The sequence below is a fragment of the Martes martes genome (genome assembly GCF_963455335.1).
Source record: "Martes martes genome assembly, chromosome: 4".
Taxonomy (NCBI): domain Eukaryota; kingdom Metazoa; phylum Chordata; class Mammalia; order Carnivora; family Mustelidae; genus Martes; species Martes martes.
Window position 1 is genome coordinate 178,058,924 of NC_137891.1, and position 17,520 is coordinate 178,076,443.

At 57.2% G+C, this 17,520-nt stretch overlaps 1 protein-coding gene across 1 annotated transcript in view; it reads left to right on the plus strand.

The window, feature by feature from the left end:
- The window catches only part of IFFO2 (intermediate filament family orphan 2), a gene marked incomplete at its 5' end in the record, with an annotated part of 43,031 nt that extends 27,367 nt beyond the window's left edge, over positions 1-15,664 (plus strand). The window contains 8 exons of the mRNA XM_080800170.1: positions 3,926-3,986; positions 5,220-5,315; positions 6,557-6,697; positions 7,946-8,085; positions 11,567-11,687; positions 11,797-11,889; positions 12,772-12,902; positions 14,114-15,664. Of these exons, the coding sequence (XP_080656296.1) occupies positions 3,926-3,986; positions 5,220-5,315; positions 6,557-6,697; positions 7,946-8,085; positions 11,567-11,687; positions 11,797-11,889; positions 12,772-12,902; positions 14,114-14,219 (889 nt within the window). The 3' untranslated portion in view covers positions 14,220-15,664. The remainder of the gene's footprint in view (positions 1-3,925; positions 3,987-5,219; positions 5,316-6,556; positions 6,698-7,945; positions 8,086-11,566; positions 11,688-11,796; positions 11,890-12,771; positions 12,903-14,113) is intronic.
- Positions 15,665-17,520: the final 1,856 nt, after the last annotated feature.

The following is a 17,520-nucleotide window of genomic DNA, read 5'->3' on the forward strand; positions in this document are numbered from 1 at the left end:
GGCTCTTTGGGTGAGAGCCATGTGGGATGAGGTCCCATGGCCATGCGGCCCGGGAGGTGGTGATCCCGAGGCCCGGGTGCCTGGAACCAGAGCTCAAGCAGAGAACTTAATTGAAGTGGCCGCGAGGCGTGAGGAAGAGATGGCCCTGGAGACAGCGGAGAGAACGAACAGGTTTCAGGAGGCTGAGGAAGAGCGGGGGAGGGGTATCGAGTTCCCTCTGAGCCTCTGTGTCCTCCTCTGTGCAATGGGGACAATCTCTGGGGGGAAGGTTAAGTGGTACTTTCTGTTTTATGTGTATATGAGAGCCCAACATGGTGAACGGCACCCAAAGGTGACCAAGCAGGGTGCCTCCTCTCCCTTCTCGTTTCCAGCACTTTAAGGAAGAAAAGTTGGAAGTTTCATGAGCCAGTGGATCAGGGTGGGCAGGGGTGGCTCCGAGTGATTCAGGCCACCTCGGCCCTGGCTGGAGTTATCTCCATGCTCTGGGCCTTCATTTTCCCACCTGTAAAACGGGGCGAGGGGCTCCCTGGACCCTCACAGCCGACAGTGTGAGCGCCTTTGCTCAGCAGGGGCCGGGTGGGAGAGCCCCAAAGGACACGATGTCGACCCAGCCCTGGCCTGCAGTGGGTGTGTCCCCTTCTCCGTGGCAGTGGCTGCTCCCTGGCCTCTGTGCTGCCCATCTTTGCTTATGTGGGCGCCTCTGCCCCAAGCACCCGTCCTTACTGAGACCGCATTCCTGCCGGCAGACCCAGGGCGGGGGAGGGGACCGTCCCTGGGACAGGTGTTGAAATCGAAGCGGCCGCAGCTTGGTTGACCAGTTTTCGGTGAAGCCGCCTGCTCCCTCCGGGGCTGGGCTGCAGCGAGCGTGGGGCGTCTGGGGTCCCTGAAGCCGTCTGTCGCTGCTGTCCTTCTGCCGCAGTCAGCCGGAGCAGCTGAAGGGCACTGCTGTTCTGCACCGTCAACGCCAGTGCGGGCAGAGCCAGCTTTCTCCGCCACGGCCAGGAGGCACGGCAGTGTGGGCCGCGGACTGGGCCTGCCAGCCAGCTGCCGCGGGCACGCGGGGGTCTGTCCCAGGTCTTCTGGGAGCAGGCCTGCCGGCCGCCCCACCCAGCCCGGCTTTGGAAATACAAAGGCCCGTGAAATCGCTGGTGCGAACCTGGGAGGGCAGCTTAGAAACCCCAGTGAGATGTGGGGCGTGTGTCAGGGGGCAGCTCATCAGCAATGCGGTGGGTCTGCCCCACCCTGGACCTGCCGAACCCAGGCCTGACCCCCAGGGGGTTGCTGTGCCCAGACAGCCCGAGACTCGCTGCTGCTTGAAGCTCGGGCAGCGCGTGCGTCCCGTCCCTGCTCACTAGCTGTGTGACCCAAGGCCAGTAACCTCGCCTCTCTGAACCTCAGCTCTGGCACCCACAGGATGGAGTTGGGGAAAATTCTCTACCCGAGCGGGTTAATAATACTTCTCATGAGAGCCGATGTGTGTGAGGCATTGAGCTGAGAGCCGACGTGTGTGAGGCATTGAGCTCGGGGCGCGGGGTGTGGGGCGCAGACCGGCCCGGCCCATCTGGGGTGGGTGCTCCTGCTGCTGTCTGGAGATCCCAAGGCCTGGTTCGTGTTTTCTCTCGGGGTTGACTTGGGGCAAGTCGCTTTCCTTCTCTGGGCCTCATGTTCCCTGTCTGTATCAAGGGTCTGTGGAGCCCGAGGCACCTCATTAGAAGCCTGCTCGAAGGAAAAGTGAGAGGGGCTGGCTGCATCTCCAGGAGCCTGTCTGGGAAGCAGGTGTGCAGGGGTGAGGTGCCCCTGGGGTGCCCCCCCCCCTTGCCCCTCGCCGCCCCCTTCTCTGTGGCTCCTGCTATTTGCGGAAGGCAGGTCGCAGCCCTTTCCTACACCTGCTTGGCTCGGCGGCTTGGAGCTGAGTCCCCTGCCCCCCTCAGAGCAGCAGGGCCCGGAGAGATGATTCAGCTCGGACCCGTGTTCTGGGCCTTGGCCTCCCTTGACAGAAGGCCGGGAGCCCCGTGCTGCCGGGCAGGTGGAGGGCGGCCTGTGAACCTCTCCCCACCTGGGAACCCTCTCTCCCACGGTGGGCCTGGGATGTACCTGGTGACCTCGGGCAAATTGCCTGTACGCTCTGGATCTCAGTTTCCCTGTTTGTACAGTGGGGGTGCTCCGTGAGATGGTCTCACCTGGGTTCCACCGTCACATTCCCTCACTGCCCCTCCACAGCTTCCTCTGTGTCCTTCATCCCCGGCAGGTGCCCCGGCCCCGTGCCTGCCAGGTGTTGGACCCCGGAGCCCATGGCAGGTCTAGGCCTGGCTGCCAATGACGGGGGGAGCTGGTAAAGAGGGACCGGGAAGAAGGGGAGCGTGTGGGGGAGGGGAGGAATTTTCCTCTGTGTGTGCAAACAGTATCCATTTTCTCTTGTTTCTAAAAGCCAGTGACGTAACGCACCCTTCATCCCTTCCTCCCTTCTGGCCTATTTTTAGCTGGCCCCGACAGCATCCTAAAAGGCTTCCAGACTTGCCTGCTTGGAGGCCATGTAGGGAGGTGGCCAGAGGGTGAGGAGAGCGTGGAGCTCATCTGTCTGTCCCAGGATGCGGGGAGGGAAGGAACCTGTCCCAGGCTCCCTCTGGGGAAGGAAGGGAGCTGGGTGGGGAGCTCGGGGAGGGCTCTGATGGATCCTGGGTCCCCGGGGAGCTTGGCAGGGTTGCCTGTGCTTAGTCTGGAGCCTCTGGCCTGGGTCGAGTCCTGACTCCACCTGTCCTCACCCTGACCTTGGGCCCCTGCCCTGTGCCTGGCTTTCTGCATCTGTGACATGGGCTAGCTGTACAGCTGTGCTGGAGGGTTGTCAGGAAGATTGAATGATATCATGTAGAATGGTTCCTGATACAAAGTAAGCACTCAGTTAGGGTAAGCTGGTACTGGGATGGTAATTATGATTTTTTTTTTAAGCCTTATTTATTTGAGAGAGAGAGAGAGGCGATGGAGCAAAGGGACAGAAGGAGAGAGAGAACCTCAAGCAGATTCCTGGCTGAACACAGAGCCCGATGTGGGTCTCGATCTCATGACCCTGAGACCATGACCTGAGCCGAAATCAAGACTCGGACACTTAACTGACCCCAGTGATTATTATTATTAACATCCCATTCTACCTCCAGTTCATGTTGGGGGTACCCTGTGAGCCCCTGTGTGCCTCCTACCCTTTATTCTTTCCTGTCCGGCTTTAACCAGCGTGTGCTCGAATGAGACAATACACAGAAAGCCCTGGAACGGGGCCTGGCAGAGGCGCTGACTAAGTGCGAGCTATATTTATTGTTTTTGTTTTAATGTAATAAAACAGACCCAGGTTTGGATTCCAGCCCCATGCGCTAGCCAGCTGAGTGTCTTTCAGTAAGACACGTAACCTCTCTGAGCCTCAGTTTCCTGATCTGTGAGACAGGGATATTTAGCTGGGTAGATTTCTTTGCTGGTGAGGATTGCTGCCGGACAGAAAGACTTCTGCGGACCGTGATGATCATCCACGCAATAGAAGTTTCTTTCTTGCGGCGCTGGCTACAGCCCGGCTCCTGAGCGCCCACTGCCATACAGGATGATTTAGCAATGGCAGGAGCAATGGCATTTGCAGGGCACTTTATAGTTTGTGTGAAGGGGAGATGGTGGTGCCTCCCGCCTTCATCTCCTCAGGGTGCAGTGCTCATGCTGGGAACCTGGTGGTTGTCACCCCTGCCTGAAATTATGGTTATGTGTTGACCTGGCTGTCCCCTTCCTGTTGACCGGGAGCTCCCAGAGGGCAGGCGGGGAGGGATTCACGGCAGCACCTTGCTTGCCTAGCCTGGAGACAGGCCCATGGTGGCTGCTGGCATGGTGTCTGAGGGCTGGACTGGCACAGGGAGGCCACTGTCTGACCACCTGTCCTTCTTGGCTCTTGCAGGTGGGAGGAGGAGCTCGCCAAACGCATGAACTTGCAGACCATGGTGGATACACTGCAGGAGGTGAGAGCCCCCAGAGGTCCTGACCATGAGAGGCTTGTGGGAACCATGTGGCCCAGGGGCACAGTCTCCAAGGGGCAAAGTCGGAGGCCAGTCCTAGCTGAGCCCCTGCACTGTGCTGCCCCTGCTGTCTCAGTCGCTCCTAAATGGAGCCACGAGGACTCTTCCTTGTCCCCTGCTTCGGACTTAGGAAGGGCCTGGCACAGTGTTGTAGAAAAGCTCGGGGACGGGAGTAGGGAAGCCTGGGTCTAAGTCCCAACACTGACCCCTGCTTGCTGGGTGATGGTCCTGTGACTCTTTCCGACCCTCACCTCCCCACCTGAGTTCAGGACTGGACGGTCTCTTGAGCTGCCTGATCCCAGCTTGCAAGAACTGACTTGGGGCCGAATGCCTTATGCCTTGGAGTGGGTGGGCTCCCGGTGCGAATATTCTCCTGTGGTTCTGGCTTGGGAGCTCTGGGTCTGGGCTCTGCTTCACACCCACCTGCTGGGTGCACTGGGCGGCAAACTTCACCTTCTCGGCCTCTGAATAGCGACCCCATGAGGACACAAGAAAAGTTCTTTAAAACGTTTCTAAACATTGCTTTCCGATATTTAAAGCATAGATCTTCTAAGAGACAGAATCAAGTAATGTCAATACACAGAAAGAAAAGGATGAATGTCTGCCCTCCCTTTGTTTTGTAACAGAAGTCTTTCTATTTACAAACATGACATGTTCACGGTCAAATATTTGGAAAATTCAGAAATGTAGAGAAAAGAATAAAACTCCCCTCCAGTTCTACCCCCCTCCCCACATACCCAGTTGACAGATTGCCGGGTGAATTGTCTTTTCTGTATAAACACATGTGTATTCCACATGTCTGTGTTTGGTTAGGTGGGCACATGTGGCGTTGCCATTTTGGGGATGGGAGATAGTCAAATATCGGCAATTTCACATGGACCCACCTCACATTTTAACCTACTGGAATCAGTTGTTATATTACCCGGTTCTTTTTTTCCCTTAATATCTGCTGGGGATTTTTCCATAGGATAAATACTCCTTGGAGAAGTGTTTCACGCTGAGTGGTGCCCTGCCGTGAACTGGGCTCAGCAGGAAGCCGGGCTGGGGGGACGTCCTTAGTACCCCTTTGCTGGCACACAGGTGCCTGGCCTGGTTGGACGGCAGGTGTCCAGCCCCTCCCAGCCTTCGGGGTGCCCGGTCCCCTAAACCACCCTCCCCCATCTCTGTCCTCCCTAGGCGGCGCAGGAGGCTGAAGCCATCCAGGAGGAGATGAACGAGAAGATCGAGCGGCTCAAGGCCGAGCTAGTGGTGTTTAAGGGGCTCATGAGTGACGTAAGTGCCACTGGCTGCCGCCGCCGCCCCAGGCATCATGACACCCCCTCCCCCCAACACCCATCATGCAAAATGCTTCATTCACTCCGAGGCTCCAGAGCTCGGCTTCTAGTTAGAGTCCTGGCTGGCTGCGTTTGCCCCGTGAGGATGACGGATGCATCGGAGACCAGCCCCCCCACCCACTTCCGCTTCCCTTGGTCTGAGTAGAGATGCATTAATCAATCTGCTGCTTAACCCATCCCGCCCTCCCCCGGGCTCCTCTGACAGTCTGTGTGTTTGCTCCAACTGGTCCCGGCTCGCCACGCTGAGGGCAGGTGGTGGCCGTGGGCCTTGATGTCTGGGCACCGTGGAGGGCCCAGTGGCAGGTTGAAGGAGGGCCCTGGGTCTGGTCTGTGTCAGCCAGGGGGGCTCCCCCGGCCTGCGGTCTGCAGTAGGGCTGCTTTGTAAAGTTGGGGAACCCCAGCATCTGCATCCTTTTGAAGACTGGCACCTCTCTGAGTGACTGTGGGTGCGGGGGGCTGTTGGCAAAGCCTCCTTCCTGCTGGGGACCTGGGTTTCCGGCCACCTTCAAGCAGCGGCAGCGTGTAGGGAGGGCCGCCAGAAAGGAGAAGGAGCCCCATGGCGATGGCGGGTGACTCAGCCTGGTGTGGCTTCTGGTCCTGGGGGCTGCGGAGCTGGGTGTGGCTGGCAGAAGCCTCTGGGGGGGGAGGTTGCTGCAGGGGGAGCCCACCTGGCTTCCCCTCGCCGGGGTCCTAAGGGACCCCCTCGTCTTCGGTGAGGCCCCACGGTCAGCCATGGGAGGAATCCTGGGGAGAGCGCGCCACCTCGGCACCTTGGGCCCCCTCTGTGTTGGGGGACAGGCAGGGCACACGGGGTGGGAGAGAAGGGAAGTCTTTCAAGAGTGGGAGGTGTCTTTTTTCCTTGCTCTGACAAAGTAAACACTAGCATTGTGTCTGTTGAGAGAACGCCTTCCAGCGCTTAGGGAGGCCGGCAAACATGGTCTCACATTGTCCACTCGGAGCCAAAGCCTTTAGCTCCCGCGACCTCTCCACCCCCTCCCCCAACCTGAGCAGCGCTGGCCCCGCCCTCCCCACCCCGGAGAAGCTCCAGGCCCCCCCTCGGACTGGGGCTGTGCACCCCCTCTGCCCAGCAGGAGCCTGGGAGCGACGCCCCCGCCCCGTGCCCTCCCCATGCTCGCTCCAGCCCTCGCTCATGTAACCCCCCTGCTGTCCTCCCTGCAGCCCATGACAGACCTGGACACAAAGATCCAAGAAAAGGCCATGAAGGTGGACATGGACATCTGTCGCCGGATCGATATCACGGCCAAGCTGTGCGATGTCGCACAGCAGCGGAACTCGGAAGACGTGTCCAAGATCTTCCAGGTGAATAGGGTCACCCTGCTCACCGGCCGCCACTCCCCCCGCACCCCCCGCCACCGCCCCCTCCCGGAGTGCCCGGCCTCCACCCTGCATGGCCAGGCCCTCTTCCCCTCCAGTTCCGTCCACTCCCCTGTCCCCAGAGCTAGCGTTGGCCCCCGCTCTGGCCTCCCAGGACGACACAGAGTCAGGGACGTGGCGACTCGTAGGCTCGTCAGGCTCAATGCTTCATCCTGTGGCTGAGGAGGCCGTGATGTGACGGGCTCAGGAAGGGACAGGCACAGCTGGGGCTGGCACTCAGGTCTCCTGACCCTCTGGGGCTTGGTCCACAGGCGGGGCGCCGTCGCCAAGGTCGAGAGCCCTGGTTGGGCTGTGGGAGCTCCGGGCAGATGAGCCTCAGAATTCCCAAGAGGGATCTGGTGGCCTCTGGTTTGCGTTCCCACCGAAGAGTCCCTCAGGGCGCACCCCCAGTCCTCAGGGAGCAAGGCTGTGTCCCTAGAGAGGGCGGTGGGGCAGTTAGTCCTGGTGGGCTGTCCTCTGGGGAGGGCCCGGGGGCTAGTCCAGCGGCCCGCAGGGCACGTGTCATTCTCCAAAGGCTGCTTCTTGAATTCTGGGTTGTGGTTTGGCTTTTGCTTGAACCCAGGGCAATCCAGCGTGTTGTCGCTTTAAGTGTGTGACTTTGGGTGTAGCCAGCGTGCGTGATCTGGGCTCGTCCACCTCCGTGCCTTCTCGCTGCCCCTCTGCTGGGAAGCAGGGGTGACCATTCCAGGCTTTGTTCGGTTTGCTTGTGTCTTGTCTGCTTGGAATGGAGGAAGCTTGGGGACCCTCGGGCTGCCTGCCCATTGCCTTTGCATGTGAGCAGGAGTGCTCTGAAGCGTGGAGCCCTCTGGGCCTCTGTGAGGGGTTCCCTGTCTCTCTGGCTGGCGCTGAGACATCCCTGGGGACTCTGTGCCCCGGTCTGGCCCACTCCTCTCCCCAGATCGTGGGGCTGCCGCTCTGGTGAAGGGCCGAGCTGAACCAGCCCGCCCACGGGGGGAGGGAAGGGTCCAGGCTGTCTGTCCTTCCTCCTGCATGTGTCCCGCCTCACGCTTCCTGCTAACGCCACCTGCTTCTTAGAGGAGCTCCGCATCTGTCCCAGCAGTGGCTGCCCCAGCCACGCTCCATCCATCCCTGCGGGATGCCGACTCCCTTCCCAGCCCCCCTCCCTCCCGGCAGAGCCTCCCACTTACCTCCATGTCTTCCTTCCCCTGTCAGGTGGTCCCCAAAAAGAAAGAGCGTAAGGTGGCTTCGGACGACGATATCTCCGAGCAGGACGGGGAGGTGAACCGGTTCTCGGATGACGAGGTTGGCTCCATGAACATCACAGATGAGATGAAACGCATGTTTAACCAGCTGTGAGTATCTCTGTGGCCCTGCCCCCCCCGGGGCTCCACTCCACTCCACCAGCTTGCTGGGGGCAGGGGTGCAAACTGGGGGCCTGCTCTGACAGTGCTTTGACTGGCCAGCACGGGGTTCCGAAAGAATTTGGATTTATCCTCAACAGTCATAATTGGGGACTTTCACATTTTCAGAAGAGGCTCAATGGTAGTGCTGGGTCCTGTCGGCTCGAGCCTTACACTCCCACTGGTTGTCCCCGAGGTGGGATCGCTGGGTCGATCCCTGCACCAGGGCCCACCATGCGGACTGAGACGGGCTCCTGACATGCACTGAGCGTCCTCGGTCTGTATTCTCCATCCAGACCCACCTTTGACTCTAATCCACAAGGTCCCCTGACTTGGGGTGGGGGAGGGAAGAGGAGGGTGCACCTGCAGGCGTTAGGGGACTTGTCTGAGGGCCTGGACTTGGAGGGTTGGGCTGGGACAGGGTCTCTGGGCCCTACATTCATTTCCTCCCGCCCCTCCGACTGCTCTTGCCTGTTCCCTGTCTACAGCCCCTTGCGGTGGGGCCCCTGGGCCCTGAGAACTCATACTTTCCCTGCCCTAGGACTCTGGGTTTCCAACAGCAGAGCTACAATTGAGCCCTGGGCTCTAAGGAGTCGTCACAAAACCCCACAGAACCCCTCCCCAGGAGCTCCTGTCTTTTAGGCAGTTGCCTCTGACCTCATACTTGGTTCAGAAGCCAGGTCATGGGTCTCCCTCCTGCTTCCTGCAGAGCCCTGGGGCTGGCTTAGCATTACAGAGTCCAAAGGCCACTCAGCCCAGCCCCTTCACATTCCGATGGGGAAAGTCAGGTTCAGAGGGGCGTGCCAGGAGTTGGAATAGAGCTGGGCCCCTGACCCACGGTGGAGTTCTGTGTCCCCAGCTAGCTGTCTTTGCGCTCAGAAGAGAGACCACCCTCCCTGGCCTGGTCTCTTTGCCGCGGAGCCTGGTGACTTAGGGAGGCAGGAGTCCGACCCGGGCTGGGATGGGTTTGTGTGACACTTCCTGGTACTTGTCATTCCCTGGGAACAGAACTGAGGTGACGCTGTGTCTTGGGGGCTTGCTGTTAGGGTGTGACAAAGAGACTCCCAGACTCCTGATTCTGTCTTCTGACATTCCCTCTCCAAATGTCGTATTCTCATCTTTTGGCGATGACAGGGGCTTTGGAAGGGAGCCCTTGGTGGGATCCAGGTTTTCTAAACGTGGTACTGGCCATTCCTGAGCTTGAGGCAGGATTGTCCAGCCCACACACCCAGGCTGGGTTCATTCGGGTGAATTAAAGGGCTTCACTGAAGAAATGGTCCCCATTTGCAGAAAATCCCCAGGGGATAGTTAGGCTGCCTGGTAGTGGGGTGGGCTGAAAGGGACAGTCCCAAGAGCTGGGTCTGGGGCCTCTACCAGCTGTGCTACTGCTGTACAAAGGAGGTCTGATGCAAAGTCGGGGTGCCTGGGGTTGACTGGCCTGAATTAGGTTCAGTATCCAATTGGATTTATTGGGTTGTGACGTGGCCTGGGTTAAAAAAGTAATAATAATAAAATAATAAAAGTAATAATAATAATAATAAAAATAAAAAAATATATATATTATATATAGCCTCTGATTGCCTCTCCACCCCTACAGGGCTGGCCAAGGCCATGCTGACCACCCCCCCCAGGCGCCCCCCCCCCCCTACTCAGGGTGCTGGCTCCACCCCCAGCATCTCCACCGGCTACTGGCCAGGCTGAGACCCAAGCCAGAGGCTGCCCCCGGCCAGTTCCACTGAAGTCTTTGAATAATGTGCCCCGTGTCAGGGCTGTTTTGTTTTGATCAAAATCTGTTGCTTCGGCTTCAGACCAAGGAGAAGGGGAGGAATTCACTACTCTCCCTGCACCATGGCCAGCTCCTCAGCCCCGCCCTCCCCATCTCGCAACCCCTTTCTTTTGCCTGTCTTCCTGTCCTTTCTGGCTCCCCATTCCTCAGCTGGGGTTTCCTTCAGATCCCAGACGCTAGAAAGGAAGTGAAGTCAGCGGTCGAGTATGTGTTGCGGAGACGGTGGACCCCAGGGGCTGATCTGGAATGAGTCTAGGCCAGCAGCCCTGGCCGGGCTCTGGTCCCTGGGCTCACGGAGCCACCTACAGGCTCCGGCAGAAACTGCTTTTCGGTGGGGGACCAGGCTCCAGGAGGTGCTCTAGGCAGCTTTTATTTATTTATTTATTTTATTATTTTATTTTTTAAAAGATTTTATTTATTTATTTGACAGAGAGAGAGAGATCACAAGTAGGCAGAGGCAGGCAGGGGAGGGGGGAAGCAGGCTCCCCGCTGAGCAGAGAGCCCAGTGTGGGGTTCGATCCCAGGACCCTGAGATCATGACTCAAGCCTAAGGCAGAGGCTTAACCCACTGAGCCACCCAGGCGCCCCTCTAGGCAGCTTTTAACCAGAAATTCTTCTTGGGCCCTGCCCTGTGGCCCCCAAGCCTGATCCATCATGGGAAGGAAAGGAGCAGTGGCCTGGAGCATTGGGGTGGGGAGACATCAGCAGAGAGCCCTGGGACCCCTGTTCTCCTCTGTGGCTGATTCGATTGATCAAATGATTTAAGTAAGCCCTGCAGACATCAGCCATCCCATCCGATCAAGTTTTCCCTTCAGCTGGGGGAACAAGGGCAGAAAACCCTCCATCCCAGGCAAACCCGTATGGTCCGTTACCCTGCTTCCAGTTCCAGTGAATTGGGAAGCCCCGAAGTTACTCAGGCTTTGAATCCTGGCCCAGTTTCCATCATGTATTGGTCCAGAAGTCCACCTAATCCCTGCACCCTTCAGTTTCCTCATCTGTAAAATGGGTCCAAGAATCATGCTTGTCTCATAGGCATGTTGGGAGGAGGGAACAAAGTGCAGTGTAACATATGCTTGGCGGCCAGTCCCACACCCAGCACATAATGGGTGCTTGGTGTGTCCCACTCAGGGGAGAAAAGGCTGTAGGAGATGTCTGGTTTTCCACTCCAGGTTCTGTGACAGGCTAGCAGTGTGACATTGAACAAGTGGGTTATTCTTCTGAGCTGCAATTTCCTCATCTGTAAAATGGGCATATTATCAACCTGAGTTGTGGAGAAGACTATAGAAATTGCCTCTTAGAAAGTAGGGGCTCCAGAAATGAGCTGTTATGTGAATGAAAACTGTCACCAGATTGGATTTGGGGGGAAAATATCTTTAGTCTTCGCTGATTAAAGACTGGCAACTTTACAAAGAGACATTTTAAATGGTATAAGTAATATAGCAATGCTTTTTTGTGTTTTAAAAGAGCTGACCAGCCCCCCTCAACCCCTGCTGGATAGGGCACATGTCCCCTTTGGCTGGCACCCCTATCTGTATGGGACGGCCCCCCGGCACGAGCATACCCATCGGGGCGGCGCCCTTTCTTCCCCAGTCCTGGCCTCTGCAGCCAGGCTCCTGGTCAGCTGTGCCCTCTGCTGTGATCCCACAGGCGGGAGACCTTTGACTTTGACGATGACTGTGACAGCCTGACGTGGGAGGAAAATGAAGACACGTTGCTGCTCTGGGAAGACTTCACCAACTGCAACCCAAGCATCGACCTGCAAGGCGAGGTGAGCCCCCAGCCCGGCTGCTCAGACGCCGGCCAGCCCACCCCGCCCCCACTTGTTCCGGCAGCCGGTGCCACCTGACTCATTGGTCCCCTTTGTTCTGTGTCCCCAGCAAGAGGAAAATTTGGGCAACTTGATCCACGAGACAGAATCCTTCTTCAAGACGAGAGACAAGGAGTACCAGGAAACGATTGGCCAGATCGAGGTGAGGGCTCGGGCTCTCAGCCCCTGGTGAGGTTCCTGGGACGTGAGGTCTTGACTGCAGTCATGGGGGATGGGGGGCGGGGCTGGTGGGTGGGGTGGGCACAAGTTCACAAGTTGGAGGCCTGCGTTTCCCTGCGGGTCATACCCCTCCTAGGGCCTCAGTTTTCCCGGGTATAAGATAGATCCCATGGGGGTGGTGATCCGTGTCTGTCCCAGAGAATTTTTTAAGTTATTCAACAGAGATGGTGCTCCCAAACAATGAGAGAAGACATTTGAATGACATCGAGGGACGCTAGGCCCTCAGGAAGCCTCGCTAGTACTCACAGGCCCCTACGTGCCTAGAGGTGGCTGGGCATCTCCGGCCTGCCCAGTGGGTACTATACCCTATTACACAGAGCAGCAGAGGAGAGGAGACTGACCGAGACCATGGCTGGCCCAGGGTCTCCTGCCAGGAAGCACCCTGTAGGCTGGCTGTCTGCACCGTAGAGCCTGCTCTTGGCCACATCTTTCAGTGAAAGTGACTGCTGGAGAGGGCGAAGGCTGAGCCTTCCCTGGGGGCTCTGACATTGGTGGAGGAGAAGGGTCAGAAACATAACGGAGACCTGAGAACTTTCCTAAGCAAGTCTGTATAAAGCAGGGTGGGAGGCTGGGCGGGGTAGAGTCAGGGGACCCCACACAGGCTGCCCCTCGGGTCACTAGGCAGCTGTTCCCCGTTCCCTGCAAGCAGTTCTGAGGCTGGGGTCCAGCATGCGGAGAGTGCAGGGTGTGGTGTCCCGGGGTGGCCTTGGTGCTGTCACCACCGAGGACGCGCGGAGGAAGTGACCGAGGGTTCCTGGTTGCGGGGGACTTGGCTTCACCTTTCTCGTGCCTTGCGGCCTTTCAGCTGGAGCTGGCCACGGCCAAGAGCGACATGAACCGGCACTTGCACGAGTACATGGAGATGTGCAGCATGAAACGCGGGCTGGACGTGCAGATGGAGACCTGCCGCCGGCTCATCAAAGGCTCTGCGGACAGGTGCCTGGCCCCTCCTCCCTGCGGGTTCAGTGGCAGCGTCCTTGGCGGGGATTTGTGGGGCTGCGCCTCATCGCCTGGTCCATTTCGTCTGCCCAGCCCATCCGTCCATCCATCCGCGCATCCAGTATCAGCCACCGGCTGTGTGCTGGAGGACTTGAGCATCTGATCGCACGCACCTCCCGCAGCAGCCCTGCCCCCACTGACTCAGCAGCTTCTTGTCATTTCCAAGGCCTGCTCTGTGCCAGGCCGCAGGGACAGTGATGAACAGAACAGCTGCAGCCCCCACCCTCTTGGGGCTCATGCCCCACTTTCTGCCCAGTCGCCGGGTGGAGGAGGGACGCAGGGCACTCCCCAGCATCACTGCTGATGGGGCTCCTGGTGTCCGTGGGAAGCAATTTCCCTTCCTTTCCTGTCCTCCCACCAAGGGCCACTGAGTCTGTCCCCAGGACACTGACATGCCTCAGGCCCCTTGTGTTTGCCAGGGAATGTCAAAACAAAGACAGAGCTCTTGCCTTCAAGGAACACAGCCTTTTGCGGGGAGACAGATATGCCAGTAATAAAATGAGATGGTACACGAGGAAATGCTGGGCACAAAGCACAGATGTGTTCATTGTACTGGTTCTTATTATTATGACTGTCGTTCAGGTTATAAAAGAGGGAGGGGCAGCTCAGTGGGGGAAGGGGCTGGGCTTAAGATGTCATACCTTGAGCTCATTGTTGTCCCTGGAATCCACTGTCCTCACCTCTGTGTTCAGATGGAGGAACAGGTTAAACAGCTTGCTCCCTGCTCCCGGCTCATCGGGGATAGGGCCAGGATCCAGACCCAGTACTACTAGCCGCTGTCCCATGTGGCCTCCTGCTGAGCTCTGAGTTAATTAGGGTTTACTGAGCACCTACTGTGTGCCTGGACCTGTGTTAGGTGGTTGGAGAGTAGGACCGGAGCTCGATCCATGGTTCCTGCTCCCAGGGAGCTATCCCCACCCAGAGCACTTAGAGGCTGTTCAGGGGGACCCAAGAGGTCTTCAGGGCCACAGTCAACTCCGTGAGCTTAGAAGATTCTAGGGAGAGCAGAGTGAAGGCGGGGTCTCAGGGCAGGGTCATCAATGACTGGATTTTATGCAAGGGGCAGCTCAGTCTTTCCCGCCCCTTGGATCCCTTCAGGAGTCCCCAGGCTGCCCTCTGCATGACCCCTGTTCTCTTATGCCTTCCAGGAATTCACCATCCCCCAGCTCCGTGGCCAGCAGTGACTCAGGAAGTACAGACGAGATCCAGGATGAGTTTGAGCGGGAGGCGGATGTGGAACCCATGGTCAGCTGATGACGGAGGCCCCCTGTGCCTGCTGGTCTTGGTGATGGCGCCTCTGCCCCTCTCCCCATGGGGCCAGGAAGGCTTCTTGGAGTGGGGCTCCAGTTCTCACCACACAGACTCCCTGTGCCCTCCCTTCTCTGGAGGCCCCGAGGGACCGCTGCTTCCTTCCTTCCACCCCACCACCAACCAGTGCCCCGCCTCCATCCACCCACCCAAGGAATGGTGCTGTCAATTTCTATTGTTCTCCACGTTACAAATGCAGACTTCTGTCCGGATGATGCAGTGTTAACTGTGCCTTTTCCCTTAAGCTGAGCCACTTTGAGCTCCAAAGAATTCTTCCTAGCAGGTGTTTTTATACAAAACTCTAAGGTGGGGATGGGGCCCCTGGCCTGGTATAATGTGGATTTCTCCCCTCCCACCTGCTTCTCTGATTGGCCCTGAGCTCTGCCCTCCCCTCCTCTGCCCCGCCAGGCCAGTGCTGACCTGAGTTGGCCTAGGGGTGGTCCACCTCCCCATCCCTAGGAAGGAGCTGTTTGCCTTTGCAACCTTTCCAGGCCTGGGTGGGGGCCTCCCCAGTGTTTTTACTTACTGACAAGAGAGAAAAGATGGGAGGAGGGAGGGAAGACAAAATTTTATTTTCTTTCTGGATCGAGTGGCGCAGCGGAGGGACAAGGCACTGTGCGGGAAAGTGGAGTCTCACTGTGTTTAAACTACTATGCAAAAACAAAACAAAACAAAACAAAAAAATAGCAGCTTGCCTTATATCCTTGTGGAAGGGAGGCCGTCACCCAGACTCCTGGTTTTCCCCTGGAGCTGGCAGGGAGGCCGAGGCTAGGGCGATCTCTCTCGCAGCCTCTGAGGGTGAGCACTGACTTGGGAGTAGGGGTTCTGTCAAGGTCAGTAGTGAGGTCGGTGGGGGGGGGGGGTGCTGCAAGGCCATTGGCCCACCTGACTGCTTGCTTTCTTGGGACCTTTGTGGGGTGGGAGGGGTCTTTTATTGCCCCGATGACTTGATGTTTTTTCTCTCCCTTCCCAGCCAATGATAAGGGGCTACAGATCTGTAATTTCTCTGTGAGAAAGCCTGGAGGGGGCGAGGCCTGGTATCCAGCCCTCCGCAGTGGGGCTGGGTTGGCACTGCTTGCCGCCATCTTGCTTGGTTCTCTACTGCCCCCAGTCGTGGGCTATTTGGCCACCGGCAGGCACTGGAAAGGGAGGGGGAGAGAGGCAACAAGGGCTGCTGGCAGATTGGAGGAGGCAGGAGTGGAGCTGGAGTGTGAGAACCACCCTTGGTTCTGCTCATGGACATATGCAAGCCTGTTTCCATACTTCACTTGATTGACCAACCAGTGGGGAGTTAACCTGAGCCAGTATCTCCCCAACACTTGGGTCAGAAGGCCCCGTGTGGAGGCCACCCGCCAAATCTCAGTGTGGAGCCAGCCGAGCAAGTTTTGCTTAAAAAAAAAAAAAATTTTTTCTTTTTGTACCCACTCCTGGGGGCATGATTGCCGATTTTTGTGTTTCTGGGTTTTTTTAAATTAAAATTTTTTTATTGGCCCAGGAGCTCCCCCTGGAGGTCCAAGAAGCAAAATGCGCCGGAGGCCCAGAATTCCCCACCTACCTCTCTCCTGTGGAGGCGGAGGAGGGCCTCTGGCTGTGAATCGGGTGGCAGCCTCTTGTCTTTCTTCCTCAGGGTACCAGCGACTGTAAGGGCCTTCTCTCTTCCGTTTCCCCACCTGTTTTGCAGTCTTAAAACCATTGTACATAATATTCATATTATATATATATATATGGAGAGAGAGAGCATGTGTGTTAGTGACCGTATGTAATTTTTATTTATCAGAACTTGGTGGCCTTTATGGTGAGTTTTTCTCCTTTTTTTTTTTCTTTTGTGGTTGTCGAGGGAACCTGCTGGTCCCCTGTGGCTGTCTGGCCCAGAGGCTTCCGTTCCCAGCCCGACAGCCCCTGGGTAGGTACGCAGAGGGACAGTGGTTTCGGAGGAGGGACAGCCCCGGGCTCTCCTCCTCCCTGACCCTTGTTCTCAAGGTTACAGGGTTCAAACATACCTGATTATTATTGCCATTAGTGTTGTTGTTTTAGTTTTAGTTTTATTTTAACCAAAGTCGGATGTGGACCTCAGCTGCTGGAAAGATTTTCCGTTTCCAGGAGGACCCCCCACCGCGTCCCCGGGGCCTCCTCTGTCTGGGGCTGAGGGGGGTCATGGAATGACCTGGTTTGGGAAGCAGAGCAGAGGCCAGGCTTGGGTTGCTCCTCAAGGTGGTGGGGAGGGTGACAGAGCTATCTGTAGTGTTAAGACATAAGGCAGCAGTGTAAGTGTTCGGGGGTACCTAAGGGGACCGTGGCTGTCGGTGTCCAGTGGTGTTATTTATGCTCATGTACATAGGACGTTTGCCTCTGGGACTAGGGTACCAGGGAGTGTGGAAATGGCGACAGCCAGAGATGGACGCTGGCCGTGCAGCTTTTTCCTGCTGGTTTTCCAGAGCTGCTCTGCCCTGGGGAACTAGGATCTGGGGCAGGTGGATGCGGGGTATTGGGGGCGGCAAGGGTGTGGCTGACCAGCCTCCCGGGCCTGGGCCCGGCTGCCTCTCTCCCCACCAAGTTCTTTTTTGAGTTTGTTGCCAGTGGGCCCTTGCTCGTGCCCCTGCCATGAGCCCACAGCTTGCCAAGAAAGACCCCAACGCTCTCTGGGGCAGCCCCCGGTCTGGTTGGGACGAACTGCTCCGTCCTCTGTAAAGCTGTAAATACTCAAATTTCTATTTCTAAGCCCAGTGTCATATTGACATTGGTATCTTAAGGTTGTTCTCAGATGGGCTCTCCTGTGCTGCCCTCTCTCACTCTCCTATTTTTGGGGGTTTTATAAAAAGAGAGGATTGGGGAGGGGCAGGGAGAGTAGCTTCTTTTTGGCTCCCTGGTTGTGGAAGACACGCGCACGCACGCACGCACATACACACACACACACTCCTCTGAGACTCCAAACCGGGGGAAAAAACCCCACAAAACATTGGCAAGTAAACACATTTTGTTTTCTTGTAGCAATATATCTTGAGGTCTCTGAAGGGCCAGTCCATCGTGGACTTAGCTCTGACCTTCAGAGAAGCAAACCACTTGGGCTTGGAAGGGGGGAGAGGGTGTGGGGGAGGGGGTAATATAAGGTGTAACTTAAGCTAAATGTAATCTATTTATAAAGTAAGAGATTCTCATCTATTTTTATGAAAGGAAAGGGTTTTTAAATCTAGGGTAGGCAGTTCTGGTAGCCCGGTGTTCTCCTGTGAACAAGACGCATGTCACTGCT